Here is a 21,527-nt window from a genome sequence, read left to right as displayed (position 1 = left end):
GGACAGTGTGGCATTATTAGACTGCAGAAAAGCACCAGGAACATTGATGCATTGAGTTGATTGAATTGTTTGTTTTTTTTTAAGTCCACTTTATGCATGGAAGGGCTAATCGGGATTGGACCTACAGTTTAAAGTGAGATCCAAACAACTATGTGCTCCAACAGGTATCGAACCCAGGACCCCTTCATTACAATGTGACGACGCTACCACTGTGGGGGAGGCCCAGCACCATTAATATGCAAAGTAAAATAAAATAAAAATCTAAAACACTCGTTAATACCTTAACACTTGGCAAACTGGACACCAGCTATCCACATACTGATGCCAAGGACATCATACAGCTCTGGGTCTAAATGCTGGAAGATGCGATCTTACTTCCCAGTGAGCTAGCTGAAACTCTGACCACCTTGGCCATGGAAGGCACTTTAGTAGGTCATCCATTGTGCTGGGTTAACACTGAAATTGTGAATGTCACACCAGTAAAGAAATCCAGGACTGTTCATGCCAAATGTCTGTGTATATGCACTTATGTTCATTGTATACACTGGAAATATATAGGTGGATAGTACAGTGCATTCAATTTAAAAGCGGTACGTAAGGTATATTTGAGTCTTGTTTTTGTTGTTGTCGTCCGTTATGTTCCGTCCGTTCTGTTATGCCCATTGTTACAGGAAAAATTTATTGTAGCGGAAGAGAGGGAAGGGGAGGTGACAAGGAGGGTGGGAGGGGACGGACGCATTTGTTCTTCGTTGAGTTGAGCGAGTAAGCAATTGCCCTCTACGATGCCATTTAGTGTTCAGGAACGTGCCTTTATTGTTGAACAATATTTCAGAACAAATTCATTTAAAAAAAAGCTGCAGTAAATTCACGGAAATGTTCGGTAAGAGTGCTCTGACTTTATGTTCAATTCAGAAAATGGTCAATAAATTCCGTGAGACAGGGTCTGTATGTAACGTGAAACACCAACGTAGGAGGACTGTACTAACACAAGAGGCAGTGACTAATGTTAATGAAATAATGACAAGATCTCCTCACAAACCTTTACGACGCCTAAGTCGGGAGAAGCAAATGTCCGTAGGATCAGCCCATACAACAGTGAGGAAAATGTTGAAATTATATCCATATCGAATTCAAGTTTTTCAAGAATTAAAAGAAATTGACTACCCTAATCGTGTGCACTACTGTCAATGGTTGAAGGACTTCATTGGGAATGACATCACCGTGTTGGACTATGTGTTCTTTTCCGATGAAGCATGGTTTCAACTGAATGGTTACGTGTCTTCGCAAAATTATCGAACATGGAGCTCTGAAAATCCTTATCTTTTCGTGGAGTCCCCCCTCCACCCTCAGAAAGTTGGTGTCAGGTGTGCCATAACCAGGCGGCGAGTGGTAGGGTCAATTTTTTTTGAAAACACAATAGATAGTGAAATTTACCAAAACATTATAATGCAGTTTGTTGCAATGTTGGAACCAGAGGAACGTCGGTGCTGGTTTCAGCAGGACGGCGCAACTCCACATACTTCCAATGAGACTATGGCTATGTTAAGAGATTTCTTTGGACACAGGATTATTTCAAAGGGTCTGTGGCCCGCCAGATCCCCAGATCTTTCAAGCCCGGACTACTTCTTGTGGGGGGCTTTGAAGCAAAAAGTATACAGGCAGAATCCACGTACCACATCACTGAGGAAATTAGGAGTATAACTGTAGATGTCCTCCATAATGTTACAAGAAATATGGAAAAACGTGTTAACATGTGTATTCAAGAACAAGGTCATCATTTTCAACATTTGCTTTAAGAATCTTACTTGTATATTTTGTATATTGTATATTTGTGCTCCATACCGCTTTTAAATTGAACGCACTGTATAAAGCTGATTACAGTGGTGCCAACCTATATTCACCAAAGTTCACACAATAACTTGTCATACTTTTAATATTATGTTATTGTTATATATTTGCTTATTACAATCAGTAAATAACAGATATATAATATTAAGGATGCACTGTTTGTGTGAATTAATATCATGATACATGGAAGGGAAGAAACCAAAGTTTTTGGTGGCCCTGGCTGCTTTCTATGGAACGGCTCATACAATAAGATATTTCGTATTGTTTGTTCACACATTTTGCGGTCTCCTGCATATTGTGTGAGCCATTGTCTCCAACTTTTTAACCAATTTCGGGATGAAAACACTTCGAATGTGCACATCTTTTATCAAAATCCAGTTTGAATGATCCTGTTTGCCGGTATTAACAAATGAGGTACAGACACTATTCAACTATATGCATTGTTAGTCACGAAACTCTCAACTGATGAGATGGGAGAATGAGGAAAAAAGGCAAATGAAAATAACTGGACAAGTCCATTATATCATGAGGGCGCATGCTGATTTGCATCATTGCTGGTATGTGTATATACATTTTGATGCCATTATCTCAATAACAATTTTCATGGGCAATAGTTTGGTACCTCCACTGAGAAAATCACCCTGTGTATTCCATAGTGTTTTCAATATGTGCCTTCAGTGAACAATTATGCAATGCAGATATTAAATACATTTCACTGAATATATTGCCACGTAACTTGCATGACTACTGATGGTACATGCTGCACAGATAGGTTAATCAGGACTGGACCTACAGTTTAAAGTGGGATCCGAACCACTGTGCAATGTGCCTCCGACAAGTATCGTACCAAGGATCAGTTGATTACAAGGTGATGATATTACCACTACACCATCGGAGGGGCCATACACATCATAGAATTAGGAGAAGCTTGGTATGTTTTACATGATCAGCTATATATATATATATATATATATATATATTTGTCATTATTTGATCAACTTGTCTATTAACAGCAGTTAAAATATGCAAAGTTGCAGATCCATATCTTTTGTATTTCCAAAACTATAGGGGTGCAAAATGTTTTGACCATTTTTACATCATCTTGTCAACTTTAAATTAAAATATTTCGGCAAGCAGGGCACCTATAGAAGTGATTCAGAGGATATTGGAAAGGTATTGAAGGCTCTTTCACATGAGATATTACATGCCTATGGTGAGGTAAAAAAGCAATTGAAGGTGGTGTAAATACAATTTTGGTAGTCATTTTCTCAAAAACAGGTATTTTAATTTCTTTAAAAAAGATTATGTGCCTCCACTGGGTATTGACCCCGCAACCTCTTCATTACAAGGCGACGATGTTACCACTACGATTCAGGGAGGCCCAAACTTGCCTTGGGCAATCAGCAGCAGTTGAATTTATGAAGGTTGCACCAATAACTTCCTTCAGCGTGTAGAGAAGGTTCTCTATGTACAAGTGCCAACTCACGGATGCCCACGGGGCCAATCCGATCGCATAGTGGTAACTTTCTTGCCTTATAATTAATGGGATCCAGGTTCAATACCTGGTGGAGACACATGGGACAGTGGCTCTGATTCCAGAATATACTACAGTCCTGATTAGCCTATCTGTGCATAAAGTGGAATTAAAACAAATCAATCAATCATGGACGACTTGATAACATCAACACACAGAGAACATTAAAAAACATATTGTGATACAGTGCTTCAAATTATGATAAAGATTTTGTGTTGCACAGTTGTATATCTTTTATAATCAAAGAATAGAATTCATTGCACTGAAAATAGTGCCTTTTTAATACAAATTGCATCTAAAACTAGGTATTTCATAAAATTATTATTAATTAATTATAAGTGCCTAAAATTCCCCAAAAGGAGTATATAAAGTCTTAAATCTCTCCTTTTTAGAACCTAAAAATCCATCCCTAGTTATCATGCATTACCTTACCTACCTTACCCTAAGTCTAACATAACTCCAAACATGGCTACCAAAAGTATCTTTACACCATCTTTAATTGTCTGTTGCTTCTTTGGATGCTAGCATAAACATGTAATATCTCGTGTGAAAACCCTTGAAGAACTTTCGAGCACCACCTGAATCACTTCTACAAGATACTCTGTTTGCTGAGGTATTGCTATTTAAAGTTCACGAAAGTTTGAAAAAAAAATGGTCAAAATCGCACATTTTGCACCCCTGTAATTTCAGAAATACAGAAGACATGGCATATTTTGCTATTGCACTTTCAGTATGCAAATTTTAAATTAATCAAAATACGTAAGGTTGAAAGTGCTTCTCATTAGTTGATTTCACATGGTATTGCCCTGTATTCATTGACAAAATTAAAAACAAAGCAGAACTCATCAAAAGCAAAATGATAAACCAAGTCATCAAAACCAAGGTTTGGAAGATTTTTAACATGGTTTCATTTCTGGCTTCACACTGCAGCCTTGCTAATTACAAAATGCAACTGTAAAGATTTTCTCCATATTTCCAGGGAATTTACATAGATCACATGAATCTATACGACGCACGGTTTTAGAAGCAATATCGGGCGGAGCCACGCAGAGGGTGTGCGTGGCGACCAGCCAATGGCAGGAGTGCAACGTTGTACAGTTAGGAAACTGCAGCATGCAAGTTACACACCATGTTCTAAATTTTTCTTGCACTCAAAAAGTTATTATAAAACTCGACACTTTAAGGTTCATCATAAGATGGGACACGACATTTTGAACCTGACTGTCCAAGTCCCATGAATTTCCATCACCTACAGCTGGAGTTATCATTTCATGAAGAAACAAGGGAAACACCACGTCTCTACACACACACAATGACCCTTTCCTTTTCCTTCCGTGTTCAGTTTGTTGTTTTTTTTTTTTTTCGTTGTTGACCCCGCTGAGTTGTTGTATCTTGGTAAAGCTATGGGTGTTAAATTTGGCTGAATATGCACAATGACCCTTCATTGTCATGGGCGTTCATGAACATTGCGAGTCAGTTAAGTCAGTTTACAGGGCCTCCCAGATGGTGCAGTGGAAGCATCGTTGCCTTGTAATCAAGGGGTCCCGGGTTCGATACCTGGTGGAGGCACATAGTGGTTCATATCCCACTTTAAACTGTAGGTCCAGTCCCAATTATCCTTACTGTGCATAAAGTGGACTTAAAACTCCAAATCAATCCAATCGAAGTTAAGTCAGTTTGAGTTCAGCATTTTCGTAACAAGGGCGGTGTAAGATAATTTTATTCGTACACCACGAAGAACAATTGTGAGAGGATTCAATACCGCCCTTATTGATTGATTTATTTTACTTCGTTTTTCTGCAAAGATGAGGATGGGTGATGATAAATTGACGAAGAGACACTTACAAACACCTATGCCTGGCCAGGGATTCAAACCCGGGACTCCTGGCATTGTAGTGCGTTGTGAAATACAACCTATATGTTCGATAATTGTGCAATACTGTGTGTGTTGCGTGACTGTTATTTAATAATGCCCCGCCGGCGCCTTTGTGGAGTGGTTAGCATATCGCGCTACGACGCCAGGAGTCCCGGGTTCGAATCCTGGCCTGGACATGGATGTTTATGAATGTCCCTTCATCAATTTCATTATATCATCACTCATTCCCATCTTCGCAATTAGCCAAAAGGGACAGAAAAGCGAAGTAAAATAGAGCAAATCAAATCAAATTAATAATGTCGTACTCGAAACCTAGTACGTACCAGTAGTACAGGCACCAAGGGTAAAATACTCATATTACTTTCACAAGACAAAAATCTTAGTTTTAAAGATTTTTACTTCAAGGAATTAGCGTTCGCAAGAAGTGCATGCTGAAACAGTGTTTTCTCAGAGTCGAGAACTTACGGCTAAAGCGTTTGGTGCATGTGTGCACACCATGTTGCATATTATAAAACAGGGTAAAATATCTACCACAGAAATCATTGAACCCCTCTTTAAATATCCTGGGAAACATGCCAGAAAACAGAAACGAGAGTGATGATGATGGTCTTGCAGTTCCTCTATAATAAATACCTTCAAACTTATTTCAGGTACGAGTTTCTCTTATATGCTGCAGTGATATGATATAATCCTGTGTAGATATTATATAATCCTGTGTAGAATTATTCACTATATATTTAATTGTAATCAAATACATGTGCATGCATTAATATATATAAAAAGTTGAATATTGGACACAACGAATTCTTTGCGTTTCCCTTCCGCTAGCAGTTGTTTGACAACAGCGCGACAGCACTGCATATTGGCTGAACTCATGTTCCTTCTAAAAGCGTACGCCATATAAATCTTCCGAAGTACAGTGATATTCTTTATAAAACACACAATATTGCCATATAAATGGCTTTAATATAAGAATTGACATACAAAAATATGATATTGGATGTTCAAACATGAAAATTTCTAAAATATGTTTCCAATTTTGTTTACACAATCCTTCCATTTAGATACAACTCAAAGAGAAAGTAATGTAATAAAGAATAATATATATTCAACATTTTTCACCACATTTATCATAAATACGGTCACAAAGTTTTAAGTAAATTGACACAAAATGCTGAGAGATATTTTAATATCCTAATAACATTACTGAAATGGATGCATGACAAATCAAAATCACAAATCAATATTCATAATGGCCGCCCTTAGCACGCACACATTCCGTAAGTCTTTGTGGCCACGCATCAATTGAATTACGCAACACATCGACTGGAAAATGAGCAACTGCCTTCAGAAGAGACCTACCGTTTAAACTTTCAATTTTGGGATGTCTCTTCTTACAAGCCATCTCCTGAAGCTTGGACCACAATTTGTAGTCCAAAGGGTATAGGTCCGGACTTGCAGAAGGTCAATCTGAAGTGGAAATGAAGTCTGGAACATTTGCTATGAGGGCACGCTCCATTTCTGTGAAAAAGGGGTAAAAACATCAGCCAAAGTGTACCAGCAGACAGTGCTTGAGTGACTAGTCATGAATGTCAACAACACTCTCTTCCATGGTCAGAACTGGAGCTTCTAGCAGGATTCAGCCCCAACATATGGGGCCCGAACAACACAGTAGTGGCTGGAGCCAAATGTACCAGACTTAATTTCTACTTCGGATTGGCCTTCTGCAAGTCCGGACCTATACCCTTTGGACTACAAATTGTGGTCCAAGCTTCAGGAGATGGCTTGCAAGAAGAGACATCCCAATATTGAAAGTTTAAAGAGGTCTCTTCTGAAGGCAGTTGCTCATTTTCCAGTCGATGTGTTGCGTAATTCAATTGATGCGTGGCCACAAAGACTTACGGAATGTGTGCGTGCTAAGCGTGGCCATTTTGAATAATGATTTGTGATTTTGATTTGTCATGCATCCATTTCAGTAATGTTATTAGGATATTAAAATATCTCTCAGTATTTTGTGTCAATTTGCTTAAAACTTTGCGACAGTATTTATGGTAAGACTAGGTACATAAAAGGGTGTTTGCATCAAAAGATTGAACAGTACAGGATTTGCAAACCACGTTTTAACAAACTAAACGTACAAACTACTAAAATATGGATTGTCTTATTACAAAATTAATTGAAATCCCATGCAGAAGTTAAAATACAACGAAACATATTTTTGAATATGTTGTATGTGTTACATATTATGATGCTGAATGTTGAAACATGGAAGTCACTAAATATAATGTTACATTTTTTGCTTACAAAATTCTGTGCAAACAAATTTAGGTTATCATTCACAAAAATGATACATTAATACACCTAATTGAAGCATTAATTATAAAAATGAAGAAACAGCACTGAGCCTTTAACTAATGACCTCAATTATTCATACCTTTAAATAATAAGAGAGAGATTAATACATATCAAGATGTTACATTTCTTACACTGATATTTGCTAAGCATATCAAAGTATACTTAATGCACATATAATGCAAAACTCTAAAAAAAAGAATGCAACTTAATTTACAAAGTTGGATTAATTACAAGAGGGTCAATCCATATCAAGTGGTACAGAAAAGAAAATATTGGTCGCTTGCTTGGACATTTTTAAAAAAGTTTTTTTTGTGTGTGTGGTGGGAGCCTCGTGTGTTGACAGTTTAGAACCACTGTTATTTTATTTTTACTATCACTGATTTCAAGATGGCAGACATTTTTTTATCATGGCACACGTCATTTTCTCCATTCGTAAGCATCAGTCACGACTTTTTTATCTCAGCTCTGGTAAGTCCTAGGACAATGAGACAAAATCTGTGATGTTAAGCACATTATAGGCTACAATTATTATATATAGACTACTATTACCATTAATATAGACTACAATTTTCACATCAAAGCAACTCAAAAAACAAAGATTTTGTCACCCACCATCTCAGATTTCGATGAAATTTGGTGTACACCCTTTCCATTATCATTGAAAGAAACCTCCTAGAATGTTTTCACTCTATCTCAAACTGTTTTCATTTTACAGTACTTCAAAATGTAATTAAATCCATGTTGTCTGTCACCCTTGAGACACTCAACACAAGATACCCTTGCTTACATTTTATTTTTTTCCTCCTTTACCAATGATCAGATCTCTTTGAAATTTTACACAAAGCTCAATGAAATAATGAGGATTTTCATTTTACAGTACTTCAAAATTTAATTAAATCCGTGTTGTCTGTCACTCTTGAGACACTCAACACAAGATACCCTTGCTTACATTTTATTTTTTTCCTCCTTTACCAATGATCAGATCTCTTTGAAATTTTACACAAAGCTCAATGAAATAATGAGGATTTCAGAAAAAAATGCATCAGCAATAAAACAAATTATAAAAGCCTAAAAAAGACTACTAATTGGCTTATAGCGTAATTTTTGTGGTGGACAACTAGATTATGAAAACCTGAATTTTCAGGAAGTGGGCATGAAGGAACCAAAACTTTTTGATGTTGAAAATCATTGCAAAGACATGCTCTTTCCCCCAAAAGAATAAAATTTGTGTTTTTTTTTTTTTTACTCCTTGTAACGAAAATTTTACATTTTTTGGACATTGTGGAAATTTTCAAGGTCAATCCATACCCAATAACCCAGCACTGGTCGCATCACCATTTTTTAAAAATTTTATTTTTTTTGTTGTGGTAACCCCTATGCAAGGGTAGTTCAGAACAGGCATAATTTTTCTGAAACTTGACTTAGTTTCAAAATAGTGGCTATTTTTGTTTCATGACTTGCCTTCCCACATTTTTGGCCCTTGCAGACAGTTGTGAAAATTATGATAACTCATCTACGAAAAATTATAGAAATATGTGATAAATACCATTGTTTTCAGTACATTTCAAGCTACATTTTATGCTCTGTACCTTTTTTCACCATCTCTAATGCAAATGGATGAATTTAGGACCAAAACAGATTCAATTTTCAAGGGAAATCAATGTTTAGCATTGTTTTTTTAGGGGAAGTAGTGTATTATCAGAGCTGTAAATATTTTTAGAGGAAGCATATACAATGTAGAAAACAGATTTAGTATACCTCGTACAGTGCAGCAATTTTTGCTTGGTCTCCTGTGCTAAGCCTTAGTGGCATAGTCAGTCACCAGCAATTTAAATGGTACTGAATCAATTTTCATTCCCTGATATAGTGGCTATCATACAATGATTTCTACATTATGTATTACCAAATTAAAAATGGGAATTGAATTATCAGGTACCCTGTAGATTAAATAAAGCCAAAAATTGGTACAGCACCTAAAGTGCTTCTGGAATCATCTCTCTCAGTGGATTGTCGATAAAAATACCCTTCAAAATGATGAAGTGTTTAAAATATTCCACAAGCAGGTTTACCCAACATGGTCAACATTCTAATAAGGTGGACATACATCATACACTCTCTTCAACTTACAGTGTTCCCCATCCATTATTGAGTGTACATTTAATGCATCATGATATGTACCTACACTTACATGTGTCAATAGTAATAAATAGTTATGTAAAAACAAACTCTCTTGATATGAATTATATGAAATTTCAAAAGGCTTAAGTGGCGATCTTTATTTTTATTTTTATTACTAATATTAGTTTCATTTTGAGGTGTATTCTCCTCACATGTAGAGCAAAATTATCTTTATGGGCAAAATCATTGTTGCATATTAGTTATTTGAAAGGTTTCTCTTTTGTGTGTGTCCTCATATGTGTATTAATGGGCAAAATGTTTGTCAAAAATTTAACATCTAAAGGGCTTCTCTTCTGCATGTGTCCTCAGATGTGCATTAAAGTAATCTTTACAGACCAAATCTTTGTAACAAATTGAACAATCGAAAGGTTTCTCTTTGCTTGTGAAGCTCATATGTTTATTAAGGTTACCGCAAAGGGTAAATATTTGGTTGAAAATTCAACAACGAAAAGGCTTCTCTTTGTTGTAAAGCCTAATATGCACATTCAGCATCCAGTTTTGCTTAATATCTCTGCTGCAAATTGAACACTTAAAAGGCCTCTTTTCAGATTGAATTCTCAAATGCACACTAAGATCTCCTCTAATGGCCAAATTTTTATTTTTGCAAATTGAAAAGCCTGTATTTGGTGTGAAGAACTTTCAGAAGCATATTAACACCTCCTTAACAGACAAAATCCTTGTCACAAATTGAACCTTTCTCGGCAAAAGCTTTGTCGCAAATTCAACACTTGAAAAGTGGTCAACCCTAAATAGGTGTTCCATTGCTGTGAAGCCTCACATGGTCACTAAGAGCTTCTTTCTGGGGAAAATCTTTGTTGCAAATTGAACACTTGAAAGGATTCCCTTTGGTGTGAACCTTCATATGAGTATTAAAGTTATCTTTCCGGGCAAAATTTTTGTTGCAAATTGAACATTTAAAAGGTCTCTCTTTGGTGTGAACTCTCATGTGCATATTAAGGTGATGTTTACGAGTAAAATGTTTGTCACAAATTGAACACTTGAAAGGCCTCTCTTTGTTGTGAACTCTAAAGTGATTATAAATGTAACGTTTACAGGTAAAAAATTTGTCACAAATTGAACAATTGAAAGGTTTCTCTTTGGTGTGAACTCTCATATGAATATTAAAGCTATCTTTCCGAGCAAAATCTTTGTTGCAAATTGAACACTTAAATGGCCTCTCTTTGGTGTGAATTTTCATGTGTATATTAAGGTGATATTTACGAGTAAAATGTCTGTCACAAATTGAACACTTGAAAGGTTTCCCTTTGGTGTGAACCTTCATATGAATATTCAAGTTATCTATCCAGGGAAAATGTTTGTTGCAAATTGAACACTTGAAAGGTTTCTCTTTGGTGTGAACCTTCATATGAATATTCAAGTTATCTTTCCGGGCAAAATCTTTGTTGCAAATTGAACATTTAAAAGGCCTTTCTTTGGTGTGAATTCTCATGTGTATATTAAGGTGATATTTACGAGTAAAATGTCCGTCACAAATTGAACACTTGAAAGGTTTCCCTTTGGTGTGAACCTTCATATGAATATTCAAGTTATCTTTCCGGGCAAAATCTTTGTTGCAAATTGAACATTTAAAAGGTCTTTCTTTGGTGTGAATTCTCATGTGTATATTAAGGTGATATTTACGAGTAAAATGTTTGTCACAAATTGAACACTTGAAATGTTTCTCTTTGGTGTGAACCATTATATGCATATTTACATTATCTTTATTAATCAATTTCTTCTTGGAAACTAAGTGATTAAAAAGCTTCTCCTTTCCATGGATATTTCCTTTGTCAGAAATAACATTGCACATGGAACATACACATTGATTTCTGCTATTAACACACTTTGAATCCTCAATATCTGCCTTGGTTTTGGAGTATTTTAGTGAATGTTCATGCTCAAAATTTCCTCTGCTATTGACACATTCTGTATTGTCTTTTGGCTGCTCTTGTTCATTTAATTTTCGTGATGGTATTAGGAGATGAGGAACTGACCTTGGGACATCTTCACTCTGCCTTTCCACATAGCTCTTGTTCTGATATCTGGAAAAAAAAAATAATTGAATATTGTACGAATGTAGTTTTGCTTCCTAATCACCAAGATGCGGAGATGACTGAAAGGAATGGATAGTAGATTAGACTGTAGACAGATACAGATACTTATCAATTTAATGGAAACACATGGAGGTGGAAACACGTCAGTTGTCTGGGTTGGCAACAGTCAGGCGGCAACCGCAGCAATGGGCTGTTGGTGGTGGTGTGGTAGGACAACGTCCGTAGTACGTGAGAAGCAGTAGAATGGCAGAGTGCAGTGAACTGAGCTGACAGAGAGAGTGACAAATGGACGACCTCTCTGATTTCCAAAGAGGGCAAATTGTTGGCGCTCGGTTATCTGGTGCGAGCGTGACGAAAGTGGCAAGTGTGTTGAATGTGTTGCGAGGGACAGTGTCGAAGGTGATGACGGCCTACACAACTCACGGTAAAATTACATTGGCGAAGAGGAACAGTGGTCGGAAGAAAACCCAAGCGACAGGTCCCGACGAGCATTAAAGCAGATTCACTATGAACCGTCGTGCGACTGCGGTGCAAGTGACAGAGGAACTCAATCAGCACCTTCCACATCCTGTGTCGACAATCACAGTCCGCAGCGAGTTACATGACATGAACATACAGGGTCGAGTTGAATGGGCGAAACCACTGATAAGGGCCCATAACGCTTTAGCTCGACGCAAATGGTGCCGTGAACATACAACATGGACCGCTGATGACTGGAAACGTGTGATATGGTCGAATGAGCCAGCATTTACCATATTTCAAACCACGAACCGTGTTTATGTTTGGTGGATGCCCAAAGAAGCGTATGACCTGCAGTGTCTCCTCCCAACCATGAAACATGGCCGCTGCTCTGTGATGCTGTGGGCCGCAATATTCTGGTTTTCAGTGGGTCCTGTGCTGACGCTAACTAGTCTGTGATGTGGTTCCCTCGGCACCTCCACTCTGCACACAGTGAACATGTCGACACATATGCAACCTAGCACACCACCACCACCATCTTTGTTTTTCTATGTAATGGTGATGTCCACTACGGATATTCGCTTTCTTCTTGGTTGTCAGTCTCCACATATCACTTTCCGTGGTAACACATCTCGCTAAACCCTTCCCTACCTCCATGACTTCAACAGACCCATTAGCTTTATTTGGGAAATCCTTTGCGCATCAACTTCACACATCTGCCATGTGCTTTTTTGAATAGAGCATGCCGCATTTCTTTGTGGAACGCACTTCGCCACGGTCATATGTTTGGCCGTTGTGCCAATATTTCCTTGTAAACATAATTTTCACTTTTTCCCATTTCAATAACTCCGAATGGGTGCCGTTTCCGGCATTTCGTTACATGAACTTTTGTGTTCATTTGCAGTTGTAGTATCACCTCCTTTTTCATTCCTTAAAGTGTATCATATAGGATTATTTGTACATTTACTGTTATAGTGTATTTAGACAGCATTCTATTTAGGATTTTGTTGTTAAGTATTTTTGCTGTATTCAATTGTTGTTCATAACTTTATTTATTCATATCACTTGATATCGTTTGATAAAACTTAATTATCATGGAATTAAATTTTTAAAATTTCCTGATTGGTAACTTATGATATATTTCATAAAATATATTCATACTATAGCATGAGTTTAGATTTTTGAATTTTGTTAAAATTGTGAACAATTTTGTAAACCACTCAATATTATAAAGATGCTCTTCCCTCCTTATGTTCCTCTCGTCAAGTAATTATATTTTCTTCCTCCCTCTTTCCTATTCCTCTTTTTTTTTGCCTTTTATATTTTCTATTTTGTTTATTTTCATGCATTTTTGTGGAAAACTGCATCTACAACTGCCGACCAACAAGCTTTGGAGCAAATTTGGGATCAGCTCTTCTACAATACATGTGAAGTAAATAACCATCAAATTGCGTACTACAACTGCTACAATCTTCAGTATGGAAAATGTACATCATCATGTTCTACGAATATCGACTCCTATCATCTAGAAAAATTTTGTAAATTCGTGATATTTTAAGGGAGAATTCACAACGTGACACATGTGACACGAGACACGTGTCTCTTGGAAGCCAACACTCAGTAATCAATGAAACCTTTCGAACCGAAGAATATTTAATTTCATAGGTACATGTTAATTCATGCATAAAATCTTAAACACTGTAAAGATTTACGAGGAAAATTCTTGGGCTAAGGGCATTTATTTGAAGAAAAAAAAATGCCAGGACATGGTTGAGAATGATTTCTCTAGTGTTTAGGTATTCGCTTGATTCAGGCTGGAAAGTCTAGCGTATACAGTTTGAGGTCAGTGCATATTATTTCTCAGTTTTCTCATGCACAAAATGCCTCTCCCAAGTTTCAATAACTTGCACAAATTTTACAATGTCTTTTGTTACATTCTTTTACGGGTGGCTAATAAACTGATTAATGCAATTATATCGGCACCATCATGCAAACTGAATTAAGAAACCAGTGTTGATTGCCACGTGTCATGTGAATCTTGCATCTTCGGTGTGAAACTCTCGTGTCGCGTGTCTCTTCAGTGTGAATTCTCCCTTAAATTTCCCATCTTAAGGTGCTCAAAATTGTGTTATTTCAAATTCAGATGCTATATACGAGGGAAAGTCAATATATAGTTACAAAATGAAATATCTTCAAATTGCTGCAATGTGAAATTGTTTTATGAATATCAGTCATTGCACTGATCCTTTCCGCAAGTTTCGGTGTAGGTGACAGCACCACTGTGTCATTCAAGTGGCCATGGGCATAGTTAGGTAGGGCCTAGGGGGAGCTAAGCCCCCAGAGCTTAACATTAGCCCTTCAAATGCATGCGACAACAACATATACACAAAATAATTAAGGAAAGAGAAACTGCGCAAAAAAAATAGAAAATTCATCATGATACTCTCATGTGTTAGTCTACTAGATGCAAGGGTGCAATTTCTCCGTAAAAGTTGAAGTCCATGTGCATTTTATGGACAATATGCATGGATAAGATTTCAAAGAAAATATATCACATCATTTCTCTTGATATTCCACCTTGGAGCTCATTGTAAATAATGTTGTTGCATTCAAACAATAGCAGCTTGGTACTCTGTGTTAACCCAAAAGGAGTCTCTCAACAATGACTTCCTACAATTGAGTATTTCTCAACATGAAAAAGAGCCTCTTTGTATAGACTTGAATAGAATCACAATTTTGATAGATAAAGGCCATCAGAACAAAAAAGTGAGGTTAGTTCCTGTAGATCTGCACTGGTGTATGCAGAGGTGGGGGGCTGAAGGGGCTACAGCTCCGTCTGAAATTTTGAGAAACTTCAAACAAAAGCAGTTAAGAACTCTGGAAAAAAAAAACAGTGGTAAATGCAAACTTGCCTTAAATTGACCTCCGATTGCCATTTTTAAGAGTGGAAAGTTTTTAATATACGAAATATCTTATTGTGTATGCCGCCCCCCCTAGAAAACAGCTATACACTATCCACCTTTAAAATTCCTGCCCTTTCCGAAAAAAAATCATGTGTACATTTGTCTAGATCTTTGTACGGCGGATATGTGCAAAATCGTGCATTTTAGTGATAAAAGCATGAAACTTGGAATGTAGTTTAATATCCATCTTAATATCATTTTAAAGATTGGAGGCATTTAAAATACCCTGTTGGTCAGTAATGGCGGACGTTTTCAAAATGTCAGCCAATTTATTGGTATATCTTTTGACACAAGTGGTATAAATGAACTTTTATTGGTCCTGCTTGAAGATTTATCTTTGTTATTGGTCAAAGGGAAGGAAAACTTTCCATTAATGCCTACAAAAGCATTCTAAATGCCTATAGTGACGAAAAATACCTTGATTGCCTATGTTTAAGGGGCACGTTTTCAAGATTGTTTATAAGATCATGTTGCTGTTCAAACATCTTCATTTTTGAAGTCTGAAGTGTAATCGTTAATTATTAGCACTTTAGTTACTAATTATTATATCTCAATGATGAGGATATATGGGTTGTATAAATTCCAGGGGCAAAAACACAAACAAAGACTGAACCATTTATAGTCGGGCCAATATGTGCAGATATTTGCTGAATTGTGCATTTTTGTGATAAAAGCATGGAAATTGGTCAATAAATGAGGAACATCATATCAAACATTCGTTTTGAAGGTTGGTGGCACTGTCATACCCCATAAATGGATGGGGGGGGGGGTGAGGGAGCCTTTTCAAAATGGCCGTCATAGGGATCCTCAATACATCATATGGGCTACATTTTGATACTATCGTCACTTCCTTTGTCTTGTCGTCACGAAAAAGAGTGCAGGAGACTCTATAAAAGTAATTATTACATTATATCAAAGACATCTGATAACAGGTAAATGCTGATTGCCTAAATTGCAGGGACGATTATTGAATTTTGATACCCTATTATTTGCCTGCATCATACGACAGTTATATTTGCATAGTTGAAACTTTAACAATAGATAAAAGGATTCTTTTATGCTACTTCCATTGAGGTTGCTTCAGCGGAGGACCCTATAGAAAAATAATAACATTATAATCAAGCAGCAATATGAAACTTGCAGATTCTTGTCTTCATGTCAACAATAACAAAAAACACATTTATAGTACCACAATGAGAATAATACATGGCATCACCAAATCTAACTCCTGGTGAGCTCTATAGTAATAGCATTAATTACATCTGCTTCGAATCATGTTGAAATCAAAGTCATTATATTTTTTTGTTTTATTTTTCAGCGAGAAAATTACTACACACTTTGTGTACAACATACACTTTACAGACTTCTGATATGTATATTTTCCATTTTCTGGTTTTCTTTCGAAGGAGTAGCCTAATCCACCCATAAACCTGGTAGTCCGATAAACGAACACGTGCGGCATAAGAGATACTCTCAGTAGCAGAACATTAAAAGTGAGAGTGAAAATACTTGCAAATTTCTCGCGATATTTTTTGGAGGGCAGAGTGGAGCAGGTTTCCCCGTAGGCCAAGCTGAAGGGATGGAGGAGGAGATGTGCGAAGGCTTCTGGCAGAAGGATATTTTGTTTGTGGTTGCTTTATGAAGGAAATTTGCAGTGCAAGAAACCTAGAGAGGCTCACGAGCAAAACAGTGTGTTAGTTGAGGGGACTGGAGGATTGACGGAGAACGTAGTGCAACTACTTCTACTCTGTCTCAAGAGTCTGTGGCGCAAGCGAACAAAAACTGGTCCTCTGCGCAAGTAGTGACTTGAGAGGGTTCAACCAACGAACTCATGCGATGGGAAGAGATTACAGGAAGGGGACAACGTAGCTGCAGCTAGCAGCATGAATAAGTACTGCTTACCTCCACCCACTTGCTTTCTTCCCTTCTCTACCGTTACACGCGGCATTGCTCCCCGACCCCTTAGACGTACTAAAGGTTGATGGTTACTGGACCAGAAATAGCGAGGGTCATTGAACAATTCCTCTTTGCAATCAAGGTACCTGAACTGGTGAAACCAAGAAGAATGTGCACCACGAAGATTAATCCAGCAAACATGCATCTTTTGTGAAGCATGTCAAATCCTACGTGTTGCCTACAAGAGAACTTAGAAACCTGACACACGAATAGTGGCAGATGCAGCTGTTGCTCAGTCTGCAAGAGGCATCCAGGAACTCGGATTTCTTCCAAGAGTATCTAATACATGGAACAGTGCCTTTCGATAGTTTACTTAAGAAAACAATCTTCTCCTCTTCAGTTGTCCTCCTGTGAGAACAAAATCACACGAAAAGGAACAGTTCGACCCTGTAAAACATGATAGAAACGATCTCTGTTATTTATATTGCTTTGGCCTCCTGTGTTGGTAAATGGATGCAGGTTGGGAGCTACATTCGATTTGTTTTCATGTCTAGAGGAATTGCTAGAAAAAATTTATTTACCACCCTGAAATACGAGTAGATATGCTTGCCATACAGATGATGCGGCAGTAATTAACTTTGCATCTGACAAACATCACAGTTCAAGTCAGTTCGACTAGTAGATGTGGTTTTTGACATGTATCGCACCACGAGCTTCACAACAGCAAAAGAGGAAAGACAATTTGAAGTCGTGTGGGCGAGCAAAGGAATGTTCTCCAAAATTTGCTTCAAATCCTTCGTGTAGATGAGGAAATGAAAGAAATTTTTCTCTGAACTTCCTCTTAAGCGTCAGTCTCCTCGAATCGTTGTACATATCTACCTGTGCAGATTAGGGGAAGGCCACTGTGGACCCAAACACTGATTGGCTTTCACCATTTTCCCAGGAACAGCAGACACTCTAATATTCCTGCACACATTAGATGGTGTTGACTGCATATTCTAGAAAGGTGCACTCCAAACGATGGACACAGTAGTGATCGGCCTTGCCATCAAATTTGCTTAGAAGCTTGGATGTGAATGTTTGATAGTGGCAAAGGAACTAGCAAAAATTTCGTATCTGGATGCTGCAAAAATGGACGAACCTAGAGGTCAGGCAAAGTGCAGTAATATCTCAGCTCTCTATGCCATAAGTGGGTGCCACACCACTTTTAGCTAGCTTTGCCCACAATATGGGACTTTCGTCTTTCTCATCTCGTTTCGTCTCGAGAAAATGCTGTCTAGTCCCGAAAATAGCCACTTATCTCGTATAGAACATCTTTGATGGACTGGCACATATGTTCCAGTTCTTGCTAATGGCACCACCTGCTGAGAATACTTTCTATGTAAGAAGGAGCGCTACATCATAGCTCAGTACGATCGGTGGAGGCTCGAGGGGAACGTCAACAATGACCGAAGAGTTAAAAAGTAAGAGAAATTGAAATACTTCCTCAACAAGAGATGCTCTGCACTAACATCATCTTGAGTGGCCTACCAGGCTCGCCAGGTATGGGTACGAGCCCTGGAAAAATCTCCAGAACTACCCACACTTGATAAAGATGGTGAATGAAAGCCGAAATGCCTAACACTACAACCAGAGAAGAAGGCATGGGTGGAAATTTTGAAGTGTGGCTATGTCGATAAATGTACAAGTGATTTTCCAGCATGGACCCGATCCTCAAGACCTTCGAGTTCAGTTGTGAGCTCCGTATCCTAAGCTTTATGGAGTTTAAGAGCTAGTAGCATAAAGTGAACATTTGAGTGTTTGATTCTTTGATGCTACTTGTCTGCCTAGTCTTTCAAGCTTCAATTCTATCATTTTCCTAATTCCCTGCAAACCTTCAGAGTACCGAACTATGCAGATGCGGTGGCTGTGACGAAGGACAAGACACCATTTGAAGATGTCAATTATGATTTCGTGATGTTACTAAGAGCATTTATTGATTGTATTCATATTTCCTCAGGTACTGATTATAAGCAATAATTTGAAAATTAAATCAATTTGATTAATGAATAACATTTAATACCGTTGTTGATGTGCAAGAGATTCTTTCAAGTAGCATTAAATGGTTCAGTCTTCGTTTGTGTTTTTGCCCCTGGAAATTATACAACACATATATCCACATCGTTGAAATATAATAATTAGTTACTAAAGTGCTAATAATTAACGTTTACACTTCAGACTTCAAAACTGAAGATGTTTGAACAGCAACATGATCTTATAAACGATCTTGAAAAATGCACCCCTTAAACATAGGCAATCAAGGTATTTTTCATCCTATAGGCATTTAGAATGCTTTCGTAGGCATTATTGGAAAGTTTTCCTTCCCTTTGACCAATAACAAAGATAAAGCTTCAAACAGCTTCATTTATACAGCTTGTGTCAAAAGATATACCAATAAATTGGCTGACATTTTGAAAACGTCCGCCATTACTGACCAACAGGGTATTCTAAATGCCTCCAAACTTTAAAACGATATTAAGATGGATATTAAACTACATTCCAAGTTTCATGCTTTTATCACAAAAATGCACAATTCAGCCAAATATCTGCATATATCGGCCGGACTATCTGCATTGCGTACGGGTTAACACATTGGGGTCTCACGACGGGCATAGCCCGCATGGCACTTAAAGTCAATGTGGACGAACGACGGGCATAGCCCATCCTGCAGTATGCAATCGCTTTGCCGATTAACTATGGGCTTTGTTCGTACTTTGTCTCATGTGCGTGTTCATTCAAGCCGCTCTGTTGAAATTCCGACTGCTAGGTGACTCATGTGCTATTTTTATCTCACACCTGCGACTGTTTGTGTTTGGGTTGATGTAGGTTGCATTGTTTAGAATGGCGTCGTTAGATCCAGACTGCATAGAAGAAATTCCACCTCAGAGTTTGAAGTTAGCGACGATTTTGATGATGCAGATGAATTTGAAGATTTGGAAGGTAGGTTATATTCGTAATAATTAATTGTTGACAATATAAACAGTGTTGCAAACTCTAGTATTTTATGAATAAAGTGAGAAGAGGTAATTTTTTTGGGTCTATTCATCTTGCCTCTTGCTTGATTCTCCTACATGCACTGATGTATTTTTAGTTTTTCCATTTATTATTTTGTATAGTGTATGTCAAATGAAAATTTATTTTATTTATTTAGTTTATTTATTTATTTGTTTAATTTGTACAGATATTGATACATCGTCTGGTCCTATCCTGCAGCCACTTTTTCATACAAAAGCTAATTACCTGTAATTTGTAATTATTTTTTGTTATATGCACATAAGAAGTATTCTTATGCAAGATTCAAAAGATATATTGATAGTTTATGTAGTTAATTATTGAAATTTCCAGATTACGAACTTAAAATATCTATATATTAATATTTGTAATAATGTTGTACTTCTTTTTTTCTTCACAACACACTGCTGAAAAAAATAATCAAAAATGTCTGAAAATGAAAATAAAATTTAACAAATTTTTGTTCATTGAAAAGAGGAAGTTTTGTAGATTTAATAAATCTGTGGTACATAAAAACAAATTAAAAATATTTTTTCTATGATTTTTTGAAAAACAACGAAAACCCGCAGTCCAGAGGTAAAAATGCTGTATTATGAGGCCAGACCCGAATGTGTTAACAACAATAAATCTTAATCATCTTTGGGAGATTGGAAAATCATTATTTGATATTTTGCTCATACTGTTCGTGAAATTAAGTTGCATGTGACAACATTTTCATTCCCTTTGATTAAAAGGTTTGTTAATAGTAAAAGTCAGGTGTAGAGTGAACAGACCTAGACTATCGAATTTGAGTTTGAGAAAAAAAATTAAAGGATGCGATGCATGTGTAAAATGATCTTATAAAAACTGATTTGAATGTGTTCTTTTGAAGTCACCTGGCCAGGGTTATATAAAAGTTGTTCGCTTGAGAATCCTCATTTAAAAGTTTAGTTTTAGAGGATAATTTAATAACATTTCAAATTTCCATATCCTTCACGATTAGTGCATGTTTAGTACAAGTATATTTTCTTTGTCAGACCATCTCTTCAGGCACGTATGATGTTATTTTAATAAAAGGTTGAATTTATCATTAAAGTCTACAAACAAACCAAGAACAGTGCACCTGTTGCTAATAAGTCAATAAATTACGAGGTTATCAATTTTGTAATAGTCCAGAATTCTTTGCTTCCCTAATTCATTTCTTCAATACGTAATTTTCTTAAGATCCGAAAGCATAGGCTTAACTTGTACGGTGCAAAGGGGTGGGGCTGGGGACACAAATCGCAGCCTGGGTAGATGCTTATTTTCAGTTCCAAAGTGTATGCCAGTGTATT

At 37.1% G+C, this 21,527-nt stretch overlaps 2 protein-coding genes across 2 annotated transcripts in view; both read right to left on the bottom strand.

Moving 5' to 3' along the window:
- Positions 1–18,158, bottom strand: part of LOC145999719 (uncharacterized) — a 33,212-nt gene extending 15,054 nt beyond the window's left edge. Inside the window, exons 1-3 of the mRNA XM_083137000.1 lie at positions 18,043–18,158; positions 11,611–11,833; positions 3,824–3,903 (exon numbers count right to left, since the gene is read on the bottom strand). Coding sequence (XP_082993126.1) covers positions 3,824–3,903; positions 11,611–11,833; positions 18,043–18,158 — 419 coding nt within the window. The remainder of the gene's footprint in view (positions 1–3,823; positions 3,904–11,610; positions 11,834–18,042) is intronic.
- Positions 1–21,527, bottom strand: part of LOC145999203 (uncharacterized) — a 100,772-nt gene that overhangs the window by 44,327 nt on the left and 34,918 nt on the right. The window lies entirely within an intron of this gene.

The sequence above is a fragment of the Lepisma saccharinum genome, chromosome 15, assembly GCF_977018435.1.
Source record: "Lepisma saccharinum chromosome 15, izLepSacc3.1, whole genome shotgun sequence".
Classification (NCBI taxonomy): domain Eukaryota; kingdom Metazoa; phylum Arthropoda; class Insecta; order Zygentoma; family Lepismatidae; genus Lepisma; species Lepisma saccharinum.
The sequence above is the reverse complement of the archived record's forward strand: the minus strand, read 5'-3'. Positions and strand labels throughout refer to the sequence as shown.